Raw genomic sequence first — 24,289 nt, 5'->3', positions numbered from 1 at the left:
ATTTTTCTAGGTTTTTTAATTCAATACATATTATCCATTAATATTATGTACTTATAAATTTAATAATATTTTGAACATCAATAAAATTACGAACACTCAGCGTATTGGTGACTATTATTATTTGAACACTCAGCGGTTTAGTGACTATTTCGCACATGTTACTAAAATCTCGATTACGGAATATCTGGCAATCGAAAACTCCATCCACCGGAAAACATTCACGCGAAATATCATATTTATACGAGAATTCGAGTGCCAGATTTTCCATATTCGCGATTTCCGTGGCAATGACTGTCGTCTGTGAGTTCGCCATGTGCGAACCCAACTGTTTACCAAACCCAGTCAATAATTTATTTAAGTTTACACCCATAAATAACGCACGACATCTATGTATGTAATTATAAACTTACTAAATATAAACTTTCAAGAAGCATAATATACAACAAATTCATGCAATTTGTATGTTCTAGGAATCTGAAGAACTAAACACGCACAAATATACAAAATAATGAGACAATACGACTTGATTGAAGTAAATATAAATGAAAAAGACACATTTTCAAAAATATTTTATATTTTTATACACAGTACATTTTTTTGGTATTCACCACAGACTATATTATCCATATTTTCATCTTCACTAACATGAGATTCTAATACATATAGGCACGTACATAATATAACTAAATTTGCACATCGAGTAAGTACACACCATATCAACATGCATGGTACACACATCTTCTGCTAAAGCATAATTAATAACATAGGTAACTGTGCAACAACGAATGCTGCATTCCGAATATAAACAAACATACATAATAGTCAATACTGTTCGTAATATAATTTATCTAAGTCATATTGGCCACTATCATAACAATCCAGGGCAGAATCCACAGCCATTTAGTAGGAAACTTTTGATTACCAGGGGAACGACTGAATCGCGCTTTCCCTGAAAACATGTGTAAGTTTCATATTATAATTTAAATAAAACGTAATCATATATAGTATGTGAAAATTGGCGATTACATTTGGCGATTAAATGTTTGGAACAACAGCAATCCCGTAAGAATTCATATTCTTCACAGCTTTCAGCAATTAAATTGCATCTGTCATTACCGAAATAGCAGGTGTGAGGCACATATGGAAACAACTCTGCAAATATTATAAATTACATAATGATTTAATTGAAATACAATGTATTTATATTGTATAATAAAAATTAAAAATATGATACCATGGTCACTTCTATCACAACAGCAATGGTCATTTATGACTTTTTCACCGGCACAATAATCCATTTCTTTGTGACCGCACGCACAACCGGCAGAAATCATGTCTTTTGAATATAGAAATTAACAAAATCAATCAATGAATATGAAATAAAACATTACAAAGTCTATGAGAAATGATGATTAATTGAGATTGACGAGCTGCAGTAATGATAGTGCAGATTTTAATAGGTCGTGCACATGGCGTGCATACAAAATTACAACGTGAGCAACAGTTTCTAACGATGCACATGATGCGCATTTTATATTGTTACATTATAGAATGAAATCAATAGGTTCTTTAAATAGGTATTTGAACATCAATTAACCACATCTGGAGCTGTTAGTTTGAAAGCATTTTGATGTTAGATTTAACATGACTAACATATTTATTTTTGTAAAATACACTGGTACATATTTATCAATAGGAATAAAGATAACGACAAAGTATAACATTATATCTCACAATGGAATCCCTAAAACGAGTTTTTTATACGCTGGGAATTTGTTAAAATGAACTTTGAATAATGATGATAAATTTACATTATCATTTAAATTATTACATATCAACTTGAAAGCAACCGTCTCGAAGCTATGCATATTCATCGGTAGTTCATTTTGGGCATTAAATTTAACTAACTTATGTAATTAAAAATGTATGTATGTACCACTGTCGACTTCAGCTACCTTGACGGCTTTCCTAGCGTCACGTTCTGAGATCTCATGCTCCACGTAGAAAGAATTCTTTTCATCGTCTGAAGAGTCGATGCGGTTTTTTACTGCTTCGACTTTTGGATCTTTCGTATGTAGACAGGGTCGCAAATTGTCAAGTGGGGGTCCTTCGCCCCCAATAGAATCTGTGATGAAAGGGGGCCGCAGCCCCCAACACTTCGAATGGTGGCACGCCACCATCAGCAAAACGCACCAGGCTAACTTCCACATCTTGACGTCATTATTATGGCTTCATTTGAAAATGTTACATTTCGCTGTAATTTATAAAATTCTGAAAACAAAAAAAGTTGCTTAAAATTGTAGTAAATACTCAAAATTATCCTATGTAAAAGTAATATGTAGTACATATGTATGTATTTGTAAGAGTTCTACGACATTATCGAGTTTGGGTCGTCATCCTGCGAGTTAGGATCGATTCGACCATGTTGGTGGCTACCACTTTACTTCCTTCTCAACCGTTATATTAAATAAGGTGCATTAAACCACACGGTTTCATTGCTTTCACCCCCCATATATTTAAATGGGAATTAATAAGTTAAATTTGATTGATTTTTCCCTACAAAAACTCACTGAACTTACATAGAACAGAGGTTCTAAAGTCTAAGGCTTATTCAGATCATGAGCCCCCTTTTGAATCGTAGATATACATATGTACCAGTGGCGTGTCGTCATTGGACTAGAGGGACTAGCCTAGTACCCTAAAATCTTTTACTTAAAATTGAAAAATATCAACAATTCAAATAAAATAAATTCAACTCGTTGTCCATATTGATATATTTCTTGCGGATTAGCAAAGTTTAGAAACCGGAATCGGCCCTACATGAGGTAGTGGTAGTGGGTTGTTATGGTATGGTCCGCCGCGTTGTTCGCTTGCACGGAGTAGCCATTAAAATTATGTTCCCTTCGCAGCTATTACGTATAAGGGTTCCATCAAAGACAATTATTTTTTAATTTACTCGTCTCTTCAAGCATTTATAGAATTTCCATTAAGAATATTCTGATTTGTATCTCTCAAACATCATTCGAAACTATTTTTTTGTTAAAATAACACATATTTACACAGAACTTCTTGAGTATGGCAAGGGACTCGGCTCACGAAACGATTCCCTCAGAACAAATCAGTGCGGAGCGCGCGGAAACAAATAAAGATGCCTTGGAATGTTGATTATTCTCGATCGGTTCTTTGACAAATCATTCAGAAGATTAAGTTTTAAATACAAACAAGATGTTATTAAGAAAGGTAGGCTACTGAGGATAATTCTTTTAGCACACAAATGAAAAATTATACTCATTATTACACTTTAAGACAGATTATTATAATTATAATCCAAATTTGCGGTGAAATTTATATTTCAAAAATAAATGATAATTAAACGGTGACATTTAAAATACATTTTTAGGTCATTCATTTTATTTTCCTGCCATATAAAATTTCCGTCTCATCACAAATGTCAATTCATATTTAAACAAACGGATAATCACATTCGAATTGAAGGCACTGATATTAGTGAATCTTGGTTAAACGTCATCAATGACTATAACTTTGAAACACGCGAAATCAAGAGTAGGAAACCGTTAAAATGCATATCGAATTTCGCGCGACAATATTGAACGGAAAGCTAATGGCACCAAAAACTAATTTGGAAATTTTTAATGAGTCACCTGGTCACCCTCAAAGTTAAAAGGGTTGTTTCAGACAGTGACGTCATGCGGAAGTGAATTTGTTTGACGTCTCATTTCAATCGATATTCGTTTTGGTAAAGGTTTACGTGCTAACACTTAAACGCCGTTGTGCAAAATGTTTTCAATGTAATGTAAGTTATACTGTATTTTTATTGTTTGTCATAATCTTGGGAAAGCTACGTTTCAATTAATTCGTCTACTGCTTTCTGGAGGGGATATAAAATAATGAAAAGGTAACAAATAACACTTCAGATTCACCATTATATCATTCCCGAGGAAGTTTTTCGCGACTTTAGTATTAGTAAGATATGATGGCAGATATCAGAGGTCTGCTTAAATGTGGTAAAGCAAAATGTTGGAGCTGTAAGTTTCGGAAGCAGCAGAACATGGACTCTTCTGGAACAATAAGATTAAGATATTGAAGAAAAATTAAATAGAACAGATATGAAAATTATATTATTTAAATTGTAACAGCATATGGATTTATGTACATACATATGTATATGTATATATACATACATATATACTTAAGAAAAACAAATACTTATATAGATACATATGTATATACATTTTTTACTTTTATTCCTATTGGTTAAATTAATTTTAATGATTATAATAATATATATAATGAGTAAAATTTGGCACTTAGAGTTATAATTCCGAACTTTTGGATTGTGTAATAGAAATTTACTAAATATGTTATGTATGTACAGTATACTTGTAATTCATATTCATTTTCGTGCTCAAGTAGGCAAAAATCTATAATGACAAAAATAAAAATCATGAAAACACGACTAGTGATCAATCATCATCATCATCATCATCTATAGCCGCTCACCATCCCCTGTTGGATGAAGGCCTCTCCAACAAGCTTCCACTCGTCTCTGTTTTGCACAACTCTCATCCATCTCACCTCACACATTTTCTTTCACCCTTTTCATTCTTTCGGGTACCACTCTAGCACTTCCTTTGTCCACCTTTGGCCCATCCTTCTAGCCAAGTGGCCCACCCTTTTCAATCTCTTTACTTTCTCACCCACGTATTCCGCTTCCTGTCTTTCTTCATTATGCCTAGCATAATGCGTTCCAAACTTCTTTGAGTGCATTGCACTTTGTGTAGCATCTTGGCGTTCAATGTCCAAGTTTCACATCCATACGCATTGATCGAAGATCTTTTTCTTCAGGCAGAGTGGAATTTTTGATTTAAAAACAACATTCATTCGTCCAAATGTACTCCATCCTAATTTCATACGTCTCTTTATTTCTTCTTATATAAAGAGGTAAAATTAGTTAATGACCAACTTGAATCTATTGATACTTCGTTTAGACTTTGTATGTTTGTTTGTTTGATTCGTAGAATCCGTGATGCTCAATTTAATAAAAAAACAAATGAATATTCAAATAAATTTAAATAAAATAAAGCTATTCAAATAAATTTAATAAAATGTTTACTATTAGATTGGCCATGTTTAAGCGGTTAATATTACAACTACCGAGAGAAGCCGGGTAAAAACACTAGTACATTATAAAATAAAAACATGAAGTCCGTTTGAGCGATGCTTTTTTAGTAAGTACATACGTTTTTTTACAGTGGAAATATCAAAAGCGATAAAAAAAAGAAAATGGATTAGCGGACGAGCAAATAGTACATAAAAGGACGACAATTCAAACCAATATTGCGATATTAGATGGTGCAATTGGATAATTGTTCTGTGCGAGTACACTGAAATTACGATACGACATGCGATCATCGTTCGCGAAGAAGATCGCTGAAATCAGCGAAATTGGTTTACTAATCGAGGCTGATCAAACAAAGCTGTGTACTGTAATAGTCTAGAATCAATGACGTACGTTAAAGTATTGTGTAAAACTCAAAATAGGGTGTCAGGCAACGGGCTAAAAATCGTTACAAACTATGGGTGAGTCATCTCGATATCTACATATAAAAGAAAATTTTCTTCTACAGTAAATGTTAGCTCACTTCATTGTGAAAACTTCGAATCTGTAAATATACGATGAAATCAACGTTAGCACTCTATAGAATTTCTTTGTCCTGAATATGGAGCATGAACTAAATCTAACGTCTAGGTCAATATTGATTTTTAGTGTACCCAGTTGAGCTTCTTTTCCGCAAATTTACTACTTAGAATAGTGTTTCTCAAATTGTTGAGCTCGAATGTTCGAAAAATGCGTTTTTATTGAAAAAAATTCCACACGGCGCATTTCTTCTGTGTAAACAAAAACATGTACAGTTAAAATTTTAATAAAAAAATATATATTAAGGAAGATATAAACAAAACAAATTAAAGTTTTGGGTGATGCAAACTATCGAATATGATTTTAAGGTGGTCGCAACCAAAAGAAATGTTCGACAACCTCTGATTTGGATTATTTGAAATTCGATCTAGCATATTGATAATCTTTTACGACTGCATGAGCATTACAGTTTAAATATGAAGACGATTGTTAATCAATTCTAGAGGCATCGCTCGTCCAGGTGGGCTTGCATTGCGAACGGATGAATGTCTTGTCTAAAATTCCAAATAAGGACTCATTGACCCATTATTGTGTCCTGAACACGTACCCCAACCCATGTGACTCAGCCGAATCAACTACCGTGCACTGCAGTGAAGTTTTTGGAACAATGCGGTCCTACACAGATTTGACCAGCAAAAGTCCATCAATTTTACTTCCATCTACAAATATTATATAAACTGTCACGAATTGTAAAACCCAAGTTAAAGAACAACTAGTGTATCGCAGTTGAATCTATCGGATTAAATTAGGAAAATTGGAGCAGCAGAACAGTAGTTCTTTAACAGAAGAATACAAATTTTGGCTATCGAAACTGTTCACAGGTATGTCCATCATCAGAGTTAAGAAGTCCTGACAAGAAAGAACAAGAAAAAGCTATGTAGAATAGTACATGTTTTGGATCATGCTATGAATCAAGTTTAAGATGTAATCAACAAACAAACGAACCAATATTTGAATAAGGAAGATTTACGTATACTTCTGCTCCAGCTGTTTTGTCCTCAACTGGGTAGATGATCTTTAGAAATTAGATAGTTACATTCTAAACACTAACAATAACTAATAATGTAGTACAATTGTCGATCAAAACTTTTAATAACCAAATCTGCAGCAGGTAACCAACCACTATAGCTTTTTCTCGATGTTCTGGGTAACTGTGGTCTTGTTTAATTAATTGGCATTGATTAATAGCATTGAAACATACAAATTTTGGTTATAAACTCTGTTGACATGTCTGTCTATCATCAGTGTTAAGAAGTCCTGGTCAGAAAGAACAAGACCAAGAATATATGTAGGATAGTACAGGTTTTGGGTCATTCTATGAATCAAGTTTCACATAGATCTAATCAACAAACAAAACGAACCAATATTGGAATAAGAAAGATTTATACTCTGCTTCAGCTGTCTGTCCTCAAATAGGTAGATGATCTTTAGAACTTAAATAGTGACATTCTAAGCACCAACAATAACAACCAAAATTGTAGCACAATTGTCCATCAAAACTTGGAATAACCAAATCTGCAGCAGGTAACCACTATAGCTTTTTCTCGATGATCTATGCAACTGTGGCCTTGTCTGCGAATTAACTGTGACTCGATGCTCATGAGGATGTACATACATACATATACATGGATGTAAGAATTGAAACACGGTGTGTCCAATGTGACACTGCAGCATTAATATGGCTTTGAGGAGTGTGTATGTGTCTATTTGCGATTTGGGTCGGATTTTATTTTTTCTTTATTTCAGTTTTTGTCTACGTAACGTAATGGCTATTGAACTGTCATGTCACTATGACACATTTGCATGCGTGAGGGTCGCACGTTTCCTATCTTGAGAATCGTGTCTTGCGGTTCAATATACCTATGTAATGTACATACATATAATACATACATACCTAATATTTACAATAATTTAATAAGCACTATTGTATATTTTTATTCCATTATAAAAACCACATATGCATGTCCAAACTGATCGTATGCTTGCTTATCTGTCATATAGTTTTGATTTTTTTGTATATGTACAATACCCAGAGATCTTAATCTGGAATGTACATAATACGTAATAGGTAATTTTTTGGTGCCAGAAGTTAGATTGAAACATACGGGAAGCCGGGAGTTTCTTAGAGAATTTTCGTTGGAAAAGGTCAAAACTAATCTTCGGCGTTGGGTGGGTGCTCGTTAAATAACAATAGACCGCTACAAATTAAGACAGCAAAAAAGCAAGGTTGACAATAGTGAACCATTTCTTATGCCAAAAGCATCGTCCCAACGCCGATCTTTGTTCATAACGAAGCTTCAGCTATCGTTGGGGCACTTATGCCAATTTCTTAGAAAAGGCGTGTTTTTACAATATTTTTCTTGCTTGAGACACCGATTGACAAAAATCGGCTTTCGATGGATGCTTTTCGCACAAAAAAATTATAGTTATTTGATGAACGGTCAGATGAAGACTGATGAACGGTCTATCGTTAGTTAACGAGTAGCCAAAGTCTATTCATAACATTAAAAAATAGTACAAAGAGGTATTTGCTCATTTGTTTTTTTTTTCTATGACGAGTGACGACACTCTTGAAGTAAAACTTCTTTATGTACGGCATTTCTTTGATTATCAGCGTCACGAAACGTTGCAACGCTGAAATATTGCACGAAACTGAAGTGAGACGACGGGAAAGCGTATCATTGTCCCAGCTCCTCCTCGTCCTCTCTTTTTACAAACCTCTTCTTACTTTCACTTAAGATTACTATAATTACAAGCTTTTTTCTCATTGAGAATCACCTTATAAACCCGTTCATTAACTTATAAGTAGTGAGCGGACCCAAAGCGCGTCGTTCATTGTTCAATTGTTCACCGTGCTTTGTTAAAGGTTCGCCGAACCTTTTTTTTTGCACTCTAGCTTTGTAAATAGAGCCAAACCACCCCGATTTCTGGAAAAAGCACGCTCCCTATCCGCCCTTTACTTATAAGCTTTCAATCAAATCACATGTTTATTCTCAATACTATTTTTTTTCATATTGTATGTATTATATATTTATGAAATATATACTTAAGTTTTCTTTTTTCTCAAAATTTTTTCGCTGACGACTGACTAGAAAATTTCTGTTGGATCAATTCGATTACGTTATCAACCAGGTTTCAATGATTTAAAGTTTCCTTTTAAAGGATACATACAGAAAATAAGGAATATACATATATGTACATATGTCATTTGACAGCTGTTTGCAGAAGGGAGAAAATTATGCGATTCCTATTGATTTTAGCAATAGTATTATAATGTGGGAACACGAGAGAGAGAGAGAGAGAGAGAGAGAGAGAGAGAGAGAGAGAGAGAGAGAGAGAACAATGGAGACCCCCGAACTGGCCTAACGAGGCCTAAGTTAGTGGCTGCTAGAGTTCTCAGAACCCAAGAGCAAGAGAGAGCGAGTGCGTAAGACTCACTTAAAACTGTACGTACTTGGACAATAGACAATAGATACATAAACAGTTCGGGGAAGCTGTGGTGAGCAACTTGCCCTTTATAAGGAGGTACTTCCAAGGAGGCCAGATCGAGAATATACAAGAATATCATTCAATAAATGCTGTGAAGCGACTTTGGCCTTTCATTTGGATTCTCAACCCACCCCCACGCAACAGTATAAATCTTTTGAGGTTTATAATCTCCCAATACTGAAAACATTAAGATTTCACCTTGCAAAGGCTACTGAAATGAAATATAAATTGAGGAAATCACATCGGTATCTGTATTCGACTAAATTTGCGTGTCTATACGAGTCGATATAAGATTTCCTGTAAAATCAAACTAATGCTGGTTTGGCACGATGCGAGTAGCTTGGACGAGTAACTTGGACGTCTAAAACGTTGCCATGCAGCGAGTAACATCCAAGTTACTTGACCCAAGCTATTCGCATCGTGTAAACCCGGTATAAACTCTTGGCCACGTTTGGACAAACCTTTAACAAGGAAAGTGTATTATGTGACTACATAGCTTGTGACTAGCTTTAATCAACAAAATTTGCATGTCTAAACCAGTCAAGTTCTAGAATTTACTGTAATAATTGTCTCCATTGATATAAATATGTACGAAATTGACTAAACGCAATTCGTTATACGGATATTTGTATAAAAATATATTAACAGGTGGACATGGCGTAATAATTCGACATGAAAAGTGACAGACGAGGATTTCAATAATCGACAATTCTAATTTTGACAGTTGGCACGAGGAAGGGCATATGTGTAAAATAGCGCGGAAACTTTTACGAAGCGCAATTCGACCCAATTAATTTACTACGACGTTTAATTGAACGCTAAACTCAACCATCGTCCTTCTTGGGTCAATCCAGAGGGTCAATTGATAGATGCATTTGAATCATGAAACTGGTACTAAGGTTTAACCCTATCTCATTTCACCGGAAAAAATATAAACAGTTTTGTTTTAATCTTAATGTCTTTGGCGTGTGGTGTTTATGAATGTACCTATACATAATCAGTTCCTTTCAAATGAATGACAGCTTAAGATAAGAACGCGATTATTTAAAAAAAGAATTCTTTAATTTATCGGTCTTTACTATTTAGTTGACTTAAATACGGATATAATGTGATGTGCTTGTTTGAAGTAGAACACGTGTGTAGAATGAGGCAAGTTTATTGATATTGAAGCTATAATAACATTCATTATATAGCCTATGAATGAAGTAAAAAAATATATATGAGAGATAGTGAGAGCCCATTATGCAAATTTTATAAGATATGGTGCGAAAACGATAAATATGTATATAGACGTTTAAACAATTAAAATCCGAAAAAACGAGTGCATTGCGGAAAGTCAAACAACTACCTATTAAATATCAACGTATCCAAAAATATCGCAAAATTAGACGTGAATATTACGACTATTTTTCACCATCGAACTATAAAAATCGTTTGAAATTTCCATCGTTGACCAAACCGCGCAAAATGGCAAAGTTTCAAAACGATTTGAAGACTAGGAATTTTAGCTCAATCTTTTGAGAAAGCAAACTAATAACAGCCTTGTAATAATAAAAAGCGAGGAACTGATTTTCAAATTTCAACTTCGTATGAATGGAACTCTTATTCTTAAACGTATGGTACCTTTATAAAAATATACAAAGAGCATTTCGTTAATTTTGTTTAAATTGAAAGTAGGCAGTCATTGAAATTGTGCAAATTTTAATGATTCTTATCTGTGTATATAATATGTGCAATTGTGCATATGCATGTACATACATATTTAGAATTGAAGGTGTTTTTGTATGGTTGACCAAGGTTTAATCTGTCTTATTTATTTTTAATCCAATATATTATGTTCATATGTGTTAATTAACTAGGAATTGCAATTTATCGTCAAACTTCATTTACCGGTAGTAACTTCTTCCATTGCCGGTTTACCGGTTTTTATTGGTAAATGAAAAAAAAAGGATTCGATATCTTTATGTGGTTACTTTTCCTAACAACACTAATCTAGATTGAACCGTAATTAATTAAAAATGAATCTCAGGTGAATAATCTAATATATAATTTCGAAAGAGACTTTATACGTACATACATATGTACATATATCTTTGGTTGGGAACTGTTGGGAAAGTTTCTATGACAACGATTCGATTTTTTTTTCCATTCAAATAAATTTAATAAAAAAACAAATGAATATTTACTATTATATTCGCCATGTTAAAGCTGTTTATATTACAAATACTGAGCGAAGCCGGGTAAAACAACTAGTGTCATATAAATACATTAAGTCCATTCGTAATAATTAATAATCGTAATTGAAACAACCATCTGATCGTATTTATTACGACTTGGTTGGTCTGTGTTGCCACTCTAAAGCATGCAACAGTGTTGCCACTCTTACAAATGCATCAGGCATCATAGCTACAGGAGAACCGTCAAACTGACAGAAGGCTCGCTACTAGCTACACCTTATTGCAATGAGTTACTATTACGTTGCAATCATTGAAGTATAATGCATTATACTTCAATGGTTGCAATATATCGCATTTGTATTAATGTGAGCGGCAGGAATTAGAAAAAGTGGCGTTGCCAGTCGTAAAAAAATCTGTTTAGACTAAAAACGTTATCCCGCTCAAAATTTTAGTCATTTTGGACATTTGATAATGAAAATAAATAAATTCCAGACGACCTAATCCATAATACACCATTTGCATCGATTTTTAATGCAATATTATGCTTTATATGTATGTATGTACTTACATAATTCGCGATGAAATAAGTTCCGGTAATAACCGATGGCAAAATTTTGGCGATTTACCGGTAAATCGGTAATGCAATCCCTAGTATGAAAGTACACTTTTCTACTTTTTTCAATATAATATTGACTGGTTTTTAATATACATATAAATGGGTATTATATTAATTTCAATATTTGATAATGAACTGTATTTTGTTTATTGCTAACTATTATATGCAGATTATTTTTACACACATACGTATGTAGTATTATATATTGTGAGGTAAAATTAAAATTTTAAAAAAAGTGCGAGAGATGATCAAAAATATTTCACAATAATTTTCAACTACGGTTTTTGCGCTTGAATCGCTTCAAAGCATCGATTTTTAGTCAATGCTTTGGAAAAAAAATTGATAAGGAAACATACATACATATGTACATATGTATGTCAATGTTGTCCTACTTTATATTACATACATACCTATTTCCTTTTTTCAGACTTTCTTAATATTTTTTCCCTTATAACACCAATTTATTTTAGGATCAGGATAGGTTAGGTTAAATTAAGGTTGGCCCTGTTCATTTAAGATTTGGTTAAGAGATATGAATCTGTCTCAATCAATACGAAAAATATCTAACTATTGATTCCAATACTCATTTTTGGCATAGCAACACTAGATTTTGAGTTAAAGAATGTAAAAGCCAAAAAACTAAATAAATTATGTATTGCATCTTTAAATATAATATTTCGGCGGTGATATTTTTAGCGATAGTCGATATTACAAAATAATGGACAAATGGGCAATTTTAGAATATAAATAAATCTAAAAGACAGCAATAAAATAAAGTACTGTCCTTTAAAATAAAGGACGTATGTATGGTCAACGTACCTATAATATACAATGATAAACTACATATGTACATATGTATGTAGTACCATTTGGCCCACGCTTTGGCGGACTAATATAGCTACCTATAAACATTTCAAATATTAATTCGTATAGTAGATATACAAATATTTCTTTCGTCAAAATGTGAACAAACATATGAAACGTTAAAATTTTTAACGATATCGCATATAAACTTTATGATGTTAACACGGTATTGCGAAATCGAGTAGATGAAAACCATACGGGTGTACAAATCAAGACCGGAAATGATTCTGCTACAGCTTTGATCATACACCATATATTACGAACCTCAATAAAGTAGAGAAATAGTACCAATTTTCTATCTTCGGAGAATAAAGGATCATCTTTTAAAACAATGAAAAAAGGTTTTGTTTGAAATGGTATTTCTACGTTTGGGTGTGCTTGTTTAAAGAAGTAGATAGAATAAGTGCAACTACCTATGTACCAGTGACAAGCTGTAAAAATCTCCCTGTTTTTGTCGCACCATGCTATTTACATGTGCGCGAGCAGGATACAAGGGGAATCAGTATGACGTCAACCAGTCCCCTTGTATTTTGCTCGCGCACACGTAAGTAAGGCTGTGCGATAAAAATAGGGAGAATATCATGGCATGCTACTGCTACATACATACATACAAATGTATACTGTGAGATGGAAAGACTATAAGAAAGAAACTACCAGTATATAGCATCCGTGTTCAAGAAGATTATAAATAGTAGAGATGTTTTGGGACTGGGTCCCGTCTGAATTTTGAGCTTTCAGAACTACATACATATATCGTGTCTGGATTTTAACCTTTCAATACTGAGTCATGTCCGGATTTTAACCTTACGAGATCAGGAAGATTTGAATATGTGTCTCAAACTTACATACATACATACATATTGTGACCGTTTCACGATGGGGGCTCCCCAAACCGAATTCGGGTGAAGTTGCACGTGCAGACTGCATATGTTTGGGAGTTCGCACGTGTATGCATATCCATATGCAACCGAGATCAGACAAATTTCTCCTAGATTTCTTCAAATATGGGATTCACCGTTATCGATCACTGTCAAACAAGGATAAAATATCACCGAAAACACTCCAGGGGGTGATTTTTGGGACTGTGTACTATGTATATGGTCTAGGGGTGCTGCGTTTTTTTGTATGTTTAAAAGTATCTAAAAAACAACACGTACCACTGTAAATTTTCGCCCTTAGACTTTTCTGTATTATCTAAGACAGTAACAAAGATCACCAATATTTTAAAAGAACCAATTACTTACACAATTTCTGATTGGAAAAAGTATGCGCTGGGTCTATTCATCTGTCTAATTGTTTTCTTCTTAGGGCGAAATCAGACAGCGGTGAATATGGCGCGTGGTTTTTTTTCGATAGTTTTAAACATATAGAAAAAATGCGGCGTGCATGGGATAGTCCTTTCAAAACGACACATTCGACTTATGTCGTTGAAATTGTATGGTAGTATTTATCCTTGCTTGACCAAAATGACCCTTTGGAGCATTCTCGGTAAAATTGTATCCTTGCTTGACAGTGATCGATAACGAATATGGGATACACCGTTATCGATCATTGTCAAGTAAGGGTACAATTTTACTAAAAATGGCCCAAAGGGTCGTTTTGGTATAGATCACTGTCAAGCAAGGATAAATACTACCATACAATTTCAACGATACAGTCGAATGTGTCGTTTTGAAAGGAAACTATCCCATGCACGCGTCCCATGAACGCCGCATTTTTTCAATATGTTAAAACTATCTAAAAAAAAAAACAACGTGCCACATTCACCACTGTCTGATTTCGCCTTAAACGTCTTGGGCACGATTCAAACATCTCCCCCACACAAATTCAAAGTAGTCCAGCTGCCTATCCCATTATCTGCTCATTCCAATAGATATTCTACTTACGCAATATCCCATTCCTGCTTCTTACCCAAGTGTTTCAGTTTCTATTTCTCAATATTCCACTATTTTGGCTTCCAATGGATACTTGCATCAAGCACAAATCCTCTTTGAGCATCGAAAGTTCTCTCGATGACAAATATTATGGGTATAGAGTGGGATACGTGCAATGCAACCGTTTGGCGAATACGCACGACCAGAGCACGTCCGTGGCATACAAAAGATAGTTGGCATCATTTCCGTTTCCCATAGCGGACAAAACGCACAAAGACGACAACAATTGGACCGAGACGGCGGTCCTTCCCCTTTTACCACCATAATTGTCGATATCTACATAACCCTAACGGAACGACAATCAATCAGACCTGATGAAAGTGTAAAACAAAATGTCGGCTCTTTTGATTGAGGGCTTACGATTTCCTTTCTGAGAAATCCTTATCTTCCCGATAGCTCAATCTGCGCTGTTGAGTATGTAACTACATATGTACATACATGATGATGATTGGTGTCTTACATCTTATTTATCGACATCTTGTGAGTATATCATGCATGTCTTTCATTTCAGAGCATTTTAAGTAGGGTTTGCATTACTGGTTAATCGACATAATTTCACCAACGGTAATTATCGGAAATTATTTTATTGCGAATGATGTATTTACATATGTACAAATACAAGCATATAATTGCATTAAAAAATTATTTTTAATCTGGAATTATTTTTATTTTCTGTATTACATGTCCAAAATGACTAAAAGTTTGATAGGGAAAGGAGGTATTCAAAGCAGTAGATAAACTCATAATATTTCTCTTTTGTTATATTATGCATTGTAGGTCTTGAAGTTTTGTACAGTGGGTTTAACATATTGATTGTAATAAGTAGTCACCGGAGCCTGAGGGGGCCGTGTATTGTTCAAAGGTTGTAAATGCATTGTTAAAGGTTTGCCGAACAATGGATAGCACTGTGACTATCCTACCTCTAGTAATAAGTTGTAGCGAGTAGCGAGCTTTCTGTCAGTTTGACCGTTACTTTGACAGTCAGTTTTACTTGTAGAGAACTATCAAACATATTACTGATGCATTCATAAAAGTGGCTACACTGATGCTTGCTTTAGAGTGGCAGCACAGACCAATCAAGTCGTAATTAATCAGACCAGACCGTTGTTTCAATCATGTCCGTAGCCAGGGTGGGTCTCAGGGGGCACTAGCCCCCCTAAAATTAAAAAAAAGTTAATTAAGTCAAGATATATTACAAGATCGCAAATGAATTCTTTGCGCCTTAAATTTAACACGCGTATTTTATTTATTTTATTAAGACGCTGCAGACGTTTTTATTAAAATTAACCACATACAGTTATCTAATCCACGTAATCTTTTCTTCTCATTTACCGGGAAAAACCAATCGACCGGCAATGGGAGAAAATATTTACGGTTTACCGGTAAATTAAAATTGACGAAATTCCTAATTTTTAAGTGGATCGAATACTTAAAGTTACATACAAAGTGAAGCAACAAACTTTCATCGGGTTGAACTATTGACAATACAAAAAAGCCTTGTAAAAAAAGCATAAAACTATCATCGGTTATTTGAGAATCTCATTATCTCATTTTCCAATCGTAATATTGTACAGATTTTTTGCACCTGCGGCACATTTTTTATCTCTCGTCCTTCTCAAGACGCACGCATTTGTTTAGTATTTCAGTTTTAATTATAAATTCGGAAAGCTTGTCAAACAATTTCAGTTTAATTTGACTAATATGTTTGAAATCATTTTGAGCTTTAAAACATCAAAACTTTTGCCCAATCTTTGAAGATGTGATGCAAGTGAATCATTTGATTGATTGAGCATAACGTTAGCACGTCCTTGAATTAACAGACTTCTTTTGAACCAAATGAATTTCACAAACCCATCAGATCAGATAAAGCTATATAGAACGGAAATGGAATTCGAGAGCGTCTGAATTTTGACTGGGTATAATACGCATTTCAGAAGTTACTCAATGGTTGATAAAGCACACATTGCCTCGCTAATGCTCGAATATTTGCACGGGTTTATCGATCAGAATAAACCACTCCAACGAGACTCATAAAACAAGCCTGCAAAACCACAAACGCGTATCTCATCTCGGGATTAAAATAAACACCCGTTGCACAACCGTGCATTATATCTTCACCCGATTTGGACGTTCGTGTGCATTGTTTCCGATGATCATGGTTATCATGTGCGAAAATATTCATTCGGAACGCGGCATCGAGACGTGAACGGGTTAACAAAGGGACAATGCGAGATGAAGACGAGGTGTGTCACATGGCGATAGCTTTAGGATACATAGGTTGCACACAAAAATGAATATGTCTCTTTCTATTATAATTGTATGGTTAAATTTTATACGTCAAAGGTCATCAAAAGTTCAAACGGAGACAGTAGAAAATAGTACTACGTATAGACCAAATATAATATAATCGAAACGAGTATCTGTCTGTATGTACATATGTATGTATATTTTGTATCAGTGACACCCAAATAGGATTCCATTAAAAGTTGCAAAAGTTTGCTTAGTTCTTACAATATCGCAAAGACCGAGACAAGACGTGATATCACCAGTTATGTACAAAGTTAATTTAACCTCTTAAATGAATTTTTCCAAGGTCGAGTTAAACTCTTTGAGTTTTTCCAACCCATTTTATTGCAATTTTTAGATCAGAATTAGGGGATGTAAAAAGATTCGGCAAAAACGTTAGTCTAATCATCATCATTTACAACCATTCACCATCCACTGCTGGATGAGAGCCTCTCCATCACACTTTCACTCGTCTCTGTTTTGAGCAACTCTTATCTATCTCACTCCTCATAGTTTTCTTACCCATCTTCCTTAAAATTACTATTTTTATTATACACAATAAATATCAAGAAGCTTAAAACAATTTAAAAGGTCAAAATAAAATAATGAAATGTTGTTTTAAAAAAAAATACTACTTCCGGTTTACGAATTCTGACCAAAACCCTACCAGCTCTAAGTTAGTACATAAAGGATAGAAATATAAATTTTCAGCTTAATACGTTCAGGGATGTGGACAGAGTAGTGGGCACAACATTTTTAACCTTTCTAAGAGAAAAAAATCCCACTTCCGGTTTATAAAATTTAATAATTTTTTTTCTTTTCATTATATTGCTACAAGAATTATACTTGAATTTTTTCGTGACGAACACACATGTTTAAGGGATCGAAAAAAATAGTGGAAGAAAAATCGAACAAGAGTAAACTGCCACTTCCGGTTGACAGATGCCTACTAAATTTTATAAATAACTTGGTATTAAGCTTAAACTTCTAGATATGAAATTTCAGTTCAATAAACCAAAAGGTTTTTGAGAAAAACATAAAAAACCTCGATTCTCTAGAGTAAAAGTACTACTTCCGGTTCAGATAGAAATATTTAAAAAATTTAAGGTTATAAAAATTATTATTTCTATCATATTTAAAAAAAATTCATTCTGATTCAGTTAGTGGTTTGGGAGATAATTGAATTCAAAAACTTAAACAAAAGAGGACACCTATAAGGGGAGGTACCGTTTCTGGTCAACTTAAAAATTTGAAAAAAATTTACGTCATGTCGATAAAAATTTCAGTAACGGATACTAAGTTTCAGTTCGATATGACTAACGGTGTTAAAAATATCCCCAAAATACACACACACACAGACACACACACATTTTTTCTAGATCATGAAAACGTGATCAGTGATCGATTCTGAGTTCGAATCAGTCAAAATCTCGAGTTCGAATTTTCTCATGATCACAAAACTTCATCTATTGTTACTACGTACATAGATAAAGTAAAAAATAGCCTATCCTAAAAGACAGAAAAGTATTATACATATATGTTGAATAAAAATATTTTGTCCAGTTCTCATAGTTTTTTCGGGCCATTAAATGGCACTATTTATAAATAATAGTGGAAATTGCTAACGCCCAGGTTTTAGTGCAAGGTGTAACAAATTTGACATCTGTTTTAACAAACCATGTGCAAAAATAAAGGAACTTACCACATACTCGTACATCTTATTTCAATTTGATTGGCAGTAGGTAAACTCTAGACCTCGATTCTATAATACGAATCCGTAATAATGATATATTTAGTGTATGTTAACCAGGAGAGAGGTTCCAGGGCTCAAGCCCTAGGTTGACCTCGATTGAAAAGAATTTATTCGGAAGTATTTCTGTAGTGGCGCTGGTCAGACTTGGATTTTGTGACTCCAAGTCGATCGTTTCTTATCAGAGTTCCACATCAAATTGCCAAAACCATCCTACCCACGATGTTACCACTATTTGTATTATTTAAAATTTATATATGTACAAGATAATTACCATTGTCGGGAGCAACCCCTAATGGCATCACGTAAAAATATAAAAGTAGAAAAGAAAATAATTATTAGTATGTAGGTAGTCAAAATGTAATAAATACAGCGTTCACTTGATCAAGGTAGTTTGGATGTTTTTGATCCCACCTACATACCCTTAAGACAATTCAATCTACATTTGTATATTTGATTTATACCAGCAAGGCCTAACAGGTAACCCAAATGCGCATTCCTCGCCAGAAACAATGTACATTTGATACAAGTATTATACAGAGTAAATATATATCAATTAACACCCACAGAGATATATATGGTTAAATTTGTAAATTTACAGCATTTTATACAACTCAGCGAAATTCGAGATTGCCGAAAACTCAAGATTTGTGAGAAAATGGATAAGGTTGCCAATTTTTTGGAACCGTCTAAATGAAAATCAGATAAATTGGCAAACTCTGATAGCAAACGATCGATCTTGAGTCACAAATCCAAGGTCTGGCCAGCAGAAATCGGTGGGATTGGAACCCGTGACCACTTTTTTCAAAGCATTATATGTTTCAAACCACTAGTATGGCAGTCAGTAATAAAATATTTAGGAGTAACGTTTGATAAAAGAATGAGATGGGCACCTCACATTGAGGCAGCGAAATGCAAGGCGATGCGGGGTATATCCTCAATATATCCAATATTTAATCGCCATAGTTCTTTATCAACGCTAAATAAAATAAAATTATATCGCGCGCTCATATTACCATTATTAACCTATGCTTCACCTGTATGGAATAACGCCTCGAATACTAACCTTTCCAAGCTCCAAGTAATACAAAATAAATCCCTTAAAATAATTTATAATACACCCATATATACTAACCTGAAAAAACTGCATGCTATATATAATATTCCGTTTGTTACAGACATTACTAACAAACTAACCAGTAGATTCTATGAAAGAATCACTAACAACCAGTGGCGGACTGGGACTGAAATTAGTGCATGCCAGGAGTCAAAGGGGGCCCCACCCAGGTTAAAAAAATTTGTCCCCCCCCCCATACAACAACATTTTCTGCTTTCCACCACGCTAAAAATCAAGGGTAAAAAAATATAAAATTTTCAAAAATGGGAATAAACAAATTTAAGTACAAGAAAAATGGCAAAAGCAAAATAGATCCATAAATTACATTGTATATTTCTTTTTAACCCTTGTCCTAGGTAAATAGAATGCATCATAAAAGAATGCGGCATAAAAGCGGGCTTTTACTTTCGGTAGAAAACAATCAGGGACGTCATTTCAGCTTTTTCTTCGGGGGGGGGGGCAGGCAAAGATTGGTCAAATTGAATTTTTTTTCAAAAAATCTTTTCTATATCGGAATAAAAATGGAAAATATTCTTTGCATACACCTTATTGAGTAATAAAATATGAAAAAAGTAAGCTTATTTTTGATAAACTAATTATAAAAAAATATTATATAAAAAGGGAAAAAAGCGCCGCAGGCGAAATTTTTTTTCCAAAAATCTTCACATGGTCAGCAAAAATCGACCATCAAACTGAGTCACTAAAAAACTATCAATTAATTTAATTTCTACCGACTGTATTTTCACTTTATCTATGTATATACATACATACATATGTACGTAATAACAATAGATAAAGTTTTGTGATCATGCGAAAATCGGGATTTTGGGAAGGGGGCCCCTATCCTATATTTCCATATACATGGATGTGTCTAGATTACGAATAGATTTTATCTTCGGAAACTGTTTAAAATTGTGTATTTAAATCTTACTATATCGTCGAAGTATAATCAAATGTTATTTTGAAAGTATGAAGTAAATTTAAATCGCCGGTCGATGATGAATCGTCCTATCAAAATTGTTTTAAGCAATTCAGTTTATATTATTCACGGAAATTTGTTTATTCTCATTTTTATTTCAGTAGGTAGTTGTTACATAGGTATTGGTATATACATGATATTGAGGTTAGAAATGGGCCCAGCAAAAGGGCCCACGCAAATGTTGAAACTTACATTTCGAGCCTAATAAAAAAAGTTAACCGATCCTTGGGCTGTTAAAGCATGTATTAGTTGTTTGTGTATATAGTAAGAAATTTGTTTTGTTGAAATACCCAAACTTTAGGTCCCAAAGTGCAATATCCTATAAATTTTTACACACGTGAAATAGTTAAAAAGTAATTTAATTTTACTGAGGGCCCATATTTTCTAACAGATAGTGGGGCCCACATGCCATCGGGCATGTTCGCTTGTATGGCCAGTCCGCCGCTGCTAACAACCATACTAACACACTTGTGAAGAGTCTCGGTGATTACAACAAAATGTCTATACCCTTCAGGTATAAACACAGATTACCTAAACACAATCTGCTTTAGTTCATCGACTTTAGATAGTCTTTAATTAATATTATGTATTAGATGTATTATGAACATTTATAAGGATTGTAAATAGGTTTTTGAGCTCTTTTTCCTATTATGCTTTAGATTAACATTAGAATAATATAATACTGTGATTACTAACCAAATTAAATTAAAATTGTAAAATAGAAAATGATCAGTAGATCGGTAGCTATTAAAATAGATATAAGATGTATTGTGAACATAATTTCGTAATAATAAAAAGCATTTAAAAATCAAAAAAAATCAAAACCACTAGTGTATTCTGCTGGTTTTAATTTTTTTGTATATTGATTTTCTGTATTTTGATACACTCCCAAAAGTTTTATATAATGCATATACGCAACAATGCTCAGGTCCTTTTCGAAACGGATATGGAATGGATTTTATACATTCATCCACACATTTTATACATTCATGTAGGAATCACTAAATTGAAGAAACAAAACCTGCAAATATGAAAATCTGCTGGGATTTCCTGTAGCATTTAATGTCACGCGACACCGTGTAAAATCAATACGTGTGCAATTGCATCAAAAAAGATAGGGAACCCTGCAGTCATTGAGAAGTCAACGAACTCTCCCCTTGAACTTGATGTCCCAAAAGAATTGTATTCAAAAATTATATCCATAAAAAGACTGTGAAGTGGTTCCGTATCGGATTCGTAATTAAATGCGTATCCAACGTCTAACGACAATGTCTAAACACTCACTATGAAGTACATGCTTACAATGTTATTTATCATATTTAGTCACAGTAATGGGCAAAATTTATTCTGGGTACTTTCGAACGCGACAAAAGAATTGTTTTTGAAGAGATTTCTACTGTCGTCCCGTAAACGAGATAAGAAACGAATACCTGAATATTTTAGTGGTTCGATGTGAAAATGAACTTACATAGGAGCCCTGCATTTGTAACGCATGTCCAATACGATTGACATTTTCAATGACTTGTGTTGTTTTCAGTTGAAATTATTCAGCAGTTCCTAAAAATAGCGTGAAACTATGTACTGTAATAGTTGAATTGAATTATTTAACGATTATAATCACCGTTATAAAATGGCCTCGCGAAACAAACGAAGCGCGACAATATTATGAAGAATCCGATGAAAGTCTCGGAAAGAAAACGAAAGTGTTGCAAATTAATGAGAAACGTTGTGAAAAAGTTGGTTCACAGAACAATAATGTTTTATCGAACCGATAACGTCGTAACAACTGTGTAATGCAAGCCATAAAAGATTTGGACAATAAATGATATCTTTTTACAAGGTTTTTTATCTTTCAATTCCCCCTTTTCCCTCTTACTCAATGGTAATAGAATTCCGTTTACATTTACATCCTCTTATAATTCTCCAATACTATATACAATTCAATACCCTCATTAGTATATAGGACAACATATGAATAATAGGAAAACACTATAGAATCTGCAATATTGTATTTAAGTGTTTATAATGAGTCAGAGTAAATTTTGAGGATATAAAAATGAATATAAATATGTATAACGTGTCATACATTTCCAGAGTAAATCGATACGTTTCTGTAATCTGAACGAAAGTTCAAGTACAACTCGATCGTTGATCGAAATCAATTGTGTATTTTATTATGTGTGTGAGTCAACTTGTCTGTGGCGAAAAGTATATATGTAAGTACATATGTACTTCAACCACCCCTTTTAAAATCCCCTTAAAAAGCTGGCAAATTAAACTGGATTGCATAACCCCATTCTTTCGGGTTGGTCAGTGACGTTTTAAATATAATAATCGTAAGGCGAAGTAAGAAGAGGTATGTAAAAATGAAAATTCGGAGTTAATATGCATAGCTTTTTTTTTACATATGTATGTGAGCTTTTGTTTATGAGTCAAAAATAGTAATGTAATACAAATAGGATTCGTTTGTATAATAAGCAGATGCACGTGTGAATTTCTAGCGCATCACTGAACGATCAAAGACAAAGTTAATAAAATGTACATAATCTCATGATATATATGAATGTATATATATATTTTTTAAATTTTATGTATTTTCCACATGGTTGATTTTGAGTACGTTACGACTTAATAATGAGGATTAATTCAAGACAACAAATGAACTATGCATCTGTCAAAAATTCAAAAAAATATTAACAATATAAATTTTACCTATTTACTTAGTTTGTTGACGTCGAGTTAAGTGTGATGTGTCCCAATAATATGAAAATGAATTTTGAAGACGTTTTCACTGATAAAATGTTGTTAAAAGTACGCGCGCGGCGCGCGAACGACCAACCGGAACAAAAGCCCAACACCGACTGAAGATTGGACAACTGACATTGAGCGAACCGCTAAGTGGTCTACGCACACCCTTAAATTACAGGCATGCACATCTGAAGACTCTTTTTTTTAGTTCGGTGATAATTCCGCAAAAAGCGATCTCACGTACGTCAGTAAAATCTCGATCACGGAACATCTGGCACCCAAAAACTCCATCAATCGAAAGTCACACCACGCATTGTACTAACGAGAATTCGAGTGCCAGATATTCCGTATTCGCAATTTTTGTGCCAACGATTGTCATGCACGCGATCGCAATGTGCGAAATAATCCATTTACCCTTTTTTTATACAAAGTATACATATATATATACATAAAAAGGAGGTATGTAATAAGCATGTGTTCCGAATACAAAACTTTGAATTAAAACTTAATTATAAATAGAGCAAGAAATGCAAAACAAGAAAATGTGTTTTCCACAACGGTGCTGAGATGTATAATTTCATGTCAATAACAAACACAAATGTTTTTAAAT

At 33.8% G+C, this 24,289-nt stretch overlaps 1 protein-coding gene across 3 annotated transcripts; it reads right to left on the bottom strand.

Moving 5' to 3' along the window:
• Positions 1–560: 560 nt before the first annotated feature.
• On the bottom strand, positions 561–23,815 carry LOC143918795 (uncharacterized). Of its 3 annotated transcripts, XM_077440860.1 has the most exons (6): positions 23,644–23,815; positions 3,942–4,079; positions 1,937–2,271; positions 1,235–1,336; positions 1,027–1,152; positions 561–949 (listed from the first exon to the last, which is right to left on the bottom strand). In XM_077440860.1, the coding sequence occupies exons 3-6, from the start codon at positions 2,208–2,210 to the stop codon at positions 849–851; spliced, it is 603 nt and encodes a 200-aa protein (XP_077296986.1). In that variant the 5' UTR covers positions 2,211–2,271; positions 3,942–4,079; positions 23,644–23,815; the 3' UTR covers positions 561–848. The 3 variants fall into 3 exon arrangements, with proteins under 3 accessions (XP_077296986.1, XP_077296987.1, XP_077296988.1); XM_077440861.1 differs by lacking the exon at positions 3,942–4,079 and having other exon boundaries at positions 23,644–23,794; XM_077440862.1 differs by lacking the exon at positions 3,942–4,079 and having other exon boundaries at positions 23,652–23,794.
• Between the last annotated feature and the right edge of the window lie 474 nt (positions 23,816–24,289).

This window comes from Arctopsyche grandis, chromosome 11 (genome assembly GCF_051622035.1).
Source record: "Arctopsyche grandis isolate Sample6627 chromosome 11, ASM5162203v2, whole genome shotgun sequence".
In the NCBI taxonomy this organism is placed as follows: Eukaryota; Metazoa; Arthropoda; class Insecta; order Trichoptera; family Hydropsychidae; genus Arctopsyche; species Arctopsyche grandis.
This window is presented reverse-complemented; position numbering and strand designations above follow the sequence as displayed.

Excerpts from the sequence above, each read along its gene's own strand:
- LOC143918795 (XM_077440860.1), bottom strand. The coding sequence starts at position 2,210 with ATGTGGAAGTTAGCCTGGTGCGTTTTGCTGATGGTGGCGTGCCACCAT. Across the intron at positions 1,153-1,234 it reads TTGTGATAGAAGTGACCATG|AGTTGTTTCCATATGTGCCT; the intron begins GTATCATATTTT and ends TAATATTTGCAG. Across the intron at positions 950-1,026 it reads CAAACATTTAATCGCCAAAT|GGAAAGCGCGATTCAGTCGT; the intron begins GTAATCGCCAAT and ends ACATGTTTTCAG.